The sequence below is a fragment of the Agrilus planipennis genome, unplaced genomic scaffold, assembly GCF_000699045.2.
Source record: "Agrilus planipennis isolate EAB-ADULT unplaced genomic scaffold, Apla_2.0 scaffold13, whole genome shotgun sequence".
Lineage (NCBI taxonomy): Eukaryota > Metazoa > Arthropoda > Insecta > Coleoptera > Buprestidae > Agrilus > Agrilus planipennis.
In genome coordinates this window covers 2,343,161-2,348,550 of record NW_020439040.1, presented here as the reverse complement: position 1 = coordinate 2,348,550, position 5,390 = coordinate 2,343,161, and the positions used below count along the sequence as shown (strand labels likewise).

Here is a 5,390-nt window from a genome sequence, read left to right as displayed (position 1 = left end):
TTAAAATATTTTATTTATTCATTAATAAGTTGAAATACTTACCTTCCCTTTGAATTTAGTTTTGAATTGATTTCTGTTAGGAATCATATCATTAGTCTTAAATTGTGAATAATCTACAGAAGCATAATCAAAAGGCCTGAAATTGTCCTCTTTTCTTCCTTTTCCAAAGGATGGATTGTTAAAGTTTTTTCTTTCGTTCCTCAAATTTCCCTGTATACTTTGACTGTCATTCATAGATCTCTGCACCTTTTTCTGTTTGTCTTTGAAAAATTGAGCACGAGTCTTTTTAGCCTTGTTTTGCGATGATTTGCCTTTGTCGCAGGTATTCATTTGTTGTTGGTTAATATTTTGGTTTTGTGGTTGATTATTTTGTTTCTGTCGTTTTTGAGGCGGATACTGTTGGTCTTCAAATTGCAAATTACTGTCATTATTTTTTCGTTTACGCTTTCTAAACCGTTTCTTGTTGGTGTTTGAATCTTTAAATGGCTTTATAAATGGTACAGGCGTAATCATTGAACTTTTTGCTTCAGCTCCATTGTAATTATCTTGTTCTTCTACTTCTTCTCGTCTTCTTTTTCTTCCACCCATCTTTACCAATGATTTTTTCTGTTTTATCTTATTTATTACTTTCACTGGAGGATTTAAATTAACAAACATTGCATTGGAAGCTGACTGTTCTTCAGATGATAATTTTTGAGGGACGAGTTGTGAGACAGATTTGAAATGTTCATGCAACTAAAAAAAAAACGAACTGATATTAATTAAATTTTTTTAGTTCCTTACACTGAAAACCTACAGCCGCGATTCGTTCCTCGTCTGTACGGTCATTACATTCTGCACTAGCTTCTGCCTTCTTTGCCGTTTCCTTAGCTTCTTCTGCAGCTATGTAAGGTTTAACCAATTGGTATCTATCAAATGGACCCAAAAATTTCAAGTTTTTCATCTTAAGGCGAGACTTAATAGCCTGAAAACGTAAATATAGAAATTAATAATAATTACATTGTACTATTATAATCACATCATCAAATCCGTCAGTAGCAAAAATCGATATCGATGGTTGCTTTTTCTCAATCAATAATTCTGCTGTAACTTCCTCTATATTTGTGGCTTGAATTTTATCTGAACAACTTGAAAGTAATATTGGTAAATCGTCTCTAAATTCTTGCTGTTTTGACAAATCATGGGGGCAATGAAGAGGACTTTCTATATTGGTTTTAAATATTTTTTGAGTACTTCCTCGACTTCTATTGCCTTCTTTTAATATTGGCTACAATAATATATTTCTTGGTACATGAAATTAATTTCTAACATAAACTTTATCACCTTTATTGTTGGTTGTTCTCTAGCTTTTAGAATAAATTGATGTAACTGTAATAAATTGGACCTTACAAGAACTGGTATAGGGTTGCAACAAGCAAGAATTCCTTGCATTTCACGAGGTAACTTTTCAGATATTTTTAATAGCATATGATTGGGTAAAACATACCTTAAACAAAAGTATTTTTTAAAATCCTGAAATCAGAAAAAATCGAATAAAAAATAGGAGTACCCAGTACTTTCATCTTCTTCTCTTGCTATTTTATCTCGCCAGCGGTACAATTCTTTTAGTGCGTACATTTGACGATTATCAAATATCCTTTTACTTTTGCGATAAAACTCTAAATGGCTATCTTCTTTTAAAAGAGGTTTAATATATCTCTGGAAATAATCTCTTTTCACTTTTGATAAACATGTAGAAATACTTCTTAGTAAGAGTGCTAATGAAATAAAAATAATATCAATTTCTTTCTGTTTACCTTTGAACACAGCTGTGTTCCTTTATGAATCACAGACTTTAGCAAATTGTCCTTGCCATTTGCCTTTTGTAAAAGTTCATTTTTCAGCATACGATAGATATAAATAAGATAATGTGTGTCCATTCTAGCATAAGTTTTCAATTCATCTGGCAAAGGCCTATCAAAAGATAATTTTATCTCATTAATGTTTATGTTATGTAATTTATAATTGATTATAGCATACCGAATTCTCCAATCTGCTAACTGAAAATGCTTATTAGGTTTAATGTTACAGAACTTTGTCAATAAGTAACTTAATGAAAGTCCTGTATATCCCAATTCTTTGGATGCAAAATGTGTATCAAACATGTTCACAATATACAAAGAGAGGTCCCGTTGCAACCATTCTATATCTGAGATAGCTCCATGGAAAATCTAAGCAATAAATAAATGAGTACTTTATAACAAAAATAACACTATTTCAATGACCTTTACAATAGATGGGTTTGTGAATACTTCATTAAGAATATACAATTTATCTCTAAGAGCTAATGTATCAATTATATAATCAGCATTACAAGTAGATATTTGCATAAGACAAGTAATTCCCATAAAAGACCTATATGAATGATGCTCTAAATCAATTGCTATCTCTGTATGTTTATATAAATCTTCCAACATGTTGTTTAATTCGCCAGGAGTATTAACTTCATACAATGGGGTTTCTTCAATTAGTTTTGGAAATACTGCTTCAGTTTGAATAAGCTGTTCTGGGATAGGAGTAAATCTTTCCAATTCAAACTCATAAGGATGTGAGTATCTAAACATGAAAGTTAAAACTAATGTGTTTATCTTACTTTATCCAAATAATTGTTTACTATTTTATTATTTAATTAATTAATACACTCAAATCAATCAAATTCTTATTGAAAATAAGAATATTTCACTATTATATTTAGATTTCTCTATAGTATTATTTGGACTTATAAAGTCATTGTCAAATATGCTGAAATATTCTTGGTTTTAATTATTAATAATTATAATAACTTACGTATCTCCAAATTCACTTTCTTCCAAGAAAATTGCTAAAGGTTTCAAAGAGTTTGGTTTTTCTTTAATTCTTGGCATCCACGGATTATCATTACTGTTGTCAATTTTATCTTTAAAAAAATTTTGTGGCTTTACAATATTTCTTGCTGCTAATAATGTTACTGACTTTAACTGTGCTTGTTGCTAAAAAAGTAAAATAGGTCTTAGTACTTAATTAAATGCAGAAAATAGGTACAATTATAATCTATATAAATAATTTGATTAGTAATTACTTGGGAAAAGGAAGATGAATTCATAGCAAATGATGCTTTATTTAATCTGTTCCATGATCCATTAATAGGTAATTGTGCAGTGATTGTTTGTAATTCAACTAGTTGTGATGGTTTCCTTCTAATGCCATTTAGCTCATCAATATTATTAGCAACTTTCTCTAATACAGTATCATTTGCTTCAATAATTAGTTCAGTTTTCTCTTGTACGTCACGATTCCGAATATTCTCTTCAATCTCTTGTTTGCGTAGTAAACGATTCATGATTTGCAAAATTCTCTCGCTTTCATTTTCCATGCACTTTTTGAAATTATCATTTATACTGTAGTATGCCCAGTCATCTCTTCCTGGTAAAGAATTAGAAGATCTTGTGGCCTCAACCATTACTTTAAAACCATCCTTAAAAAAAAAAAAAGAAAAACTATTAGGGCCTTAAACGAGACAATCATATTCAGTACTACCTTTATATAGTCGTTTAAAGTCATATTTTCCTGCACCTTTGAAAAGTTTAAATTTTCAGAATTTTCCATATTGTTTATCCTCTTCTATATTGTGTAATTCTACTTCATTAGTAACAGATAATATAATTATAATAATATTAGACACATGTGTGCATTCACTAACCTAAAATAAGAAATGAATAAGAAATGTTGTTTTTTTGAGCTTTTTTCAATTCTATTGACGTTTTGACAATTTAAAGTCAATAATAGTGTAGAATATCAAATGTAGATGGCAGAACATTAATCTGGTACTGCAATCATTTTTGTATTAATTGTGTACTCTGGCATATCCGCCAAAGATTTGATACAAAATTTGTGGAAAAAGTTCATCTTAACTTCATTTGAATGTTTCATTTAAACAAATCTTTTTTAATATTTTTCAATATAAATTTTGCCGGTATACGAATGTAAAATTCATTAATTTAATATTGGCTCTCCTGGGTGTACTATCTAGTGATTTTTGTGAAGAGCTGAGATAGTGTTATTTTGAATTGACTTTTATTTAATCATTCTTTTTACCATAAACTTAAAGCCATGGCTGCGGACCAAGAGCAATTTTATCAACTTTTGACAACCCTTCTATCAACAGACAACGATATTCGATCTCAAGCTGAGGTAAGAAATTGAGTGTATTTTTAGTTATAATAAGATTAAGGTCATTGCTAAAACGTGTACAATTACTAAGTTTTTTTGTTTATTATTATCTGCTTCTTGGATTAACCTTTCTATAACGCGTGGTTATTGTCACATAGGTGGTTGTTTACATTGTATACTAATTTGACTACGTGCTATTATTTGTTTTATAAAAAATAACGCATACCTCAAGAGGTTGCAATTACCGCAAATTATTAAATACGACATTATGGGCTTCCAAAAATGTTTTACTTTTTATTTGTTAGGTTATAATATGTGGTAGTGTCGATTTTTCGTTTGAAATATACCCCTTCATAAACGTCAATTATAAGTATTTTCCTACAAGTGTTTGTATTTATCGAATTAGTGTCAAAATAAAAGAAAAACTTCTCATTAAACTGCGTGAATTGTAAAAAAATGCTTTAAGTAATTAAAATTATTAAACAGTTGATTTTATAATGCGTTGAGTGCTAAGTAGTTATTGTTATTAGTTATGTATGCATTACTCATAGGTTGAATGATTTATAAATAAAGTATTTTGTCAATCTATGTTTGTTAATAACTAACCTAACAGAAAGAAAAATATTTTCACAAGACCTAGGACCAAAAATTCTTTGTTGTGTGAATTCTATTTATAAACAATTGTGCATTGAATCAACTGTGTGTAAAAGGTGATTATTTTTAAGTGCACCATAATTTTTGAAATAATTGATATTTTCAAAACATAAATATTCTTTTAGGAGACATATGGCAATATCCCAGTTGAAGTAAAAGTTAGTTATCTCTTGGGAGCTATCAGAAATTCGCAATTAAATGAAGAGGCACGTCAAATGTCAGCAGTTTTATTACGAAGACTTTTATCAAGTGAGTTTGTGGATTTTTATCCAAAACTTCCTCCTGAGAACCAGCAACAACTTAAAGAGCAAGTATTATTGGCCATACAGCAAGAGCAGACATCTCAGATGAGACATAAAGTTTGTGAAGTAGCTGCTGAAATAGCCAGAAATTTAATTGATGATGATGGAAATAATATGTGGCCAGAATTTTTACAGGTAATTATGGTTGAACTATTTAAGATTTTTTTGTGTCTCTTATTTATTTATAAATTGGTATTGAACTAATTCATATAGCATTTATAATATTAGTATTATATACCAAATAAT

At 29.3% G+C, this 5,390-nt stretch overlaps 2 protein-coding genes across 2 annotated transcripts in view; one reads left to right on the top strand and one right to left on the bottom strand.

Annotated features, from left to right (window-relative positions):
* Positions 1 to 8: 8 nt before the first annotated feature.
* On the bottom strand, positions 9 to 3,758 carry LOC108744300 (exosome component 10). Its single transcript, XM_018480002.2, has 11 exons — positions 3,556 to 3,758; positions 3,098 to 3,493; positions 2,827 to 3,008; positions 2,265 to 2,595; positions 2,020 to 2,210; positions 1,797 to 1,953; positions 1,550 to 1,698; positions 1,324 to 1,486; positions 1,019 to 1,267; positions 797 to 964; positions 9 to 735 (listed from the first exon to the last, which is right to left on the bottom strand). The coding sequence occupies exons 1-11, from the start codon at positions 3,622 to 3,624 to the stop codon at positions 22 to 24; spliced, it is 2,769 nt and encodes a 922-aa protein (XP_018335504.1). The 5' UTR covers positions 3,625 to 3,758; the 3' UTR covers positions 9 to 21.
* A 217-nt stretch (positions 3,759 to 3,975) lies between these two features.
* LOC108744283 (importin-5) overlaps positions 3,976 to 5,390 on the top strand; it is a 7,674-nt gene continuing 6,259 nt past the window's right edge. Inside the window, exons 1-2 of the mRNA XM_018479980.2 lie at positions 3,976 to 4,209; positions 4,968 to 5,279. Coding sequence (XP_018335482.1) covers positions 4,129 to 4,209; positions 4,968 to 5,279 — 393 coding nt within the window. The 5' untranslated portion in view covers positions 3,976 to 4,128. The remainder of the gene's footprint in view (positions 4,210 to 4,967; positions 5,280 to 5,390) is intronic.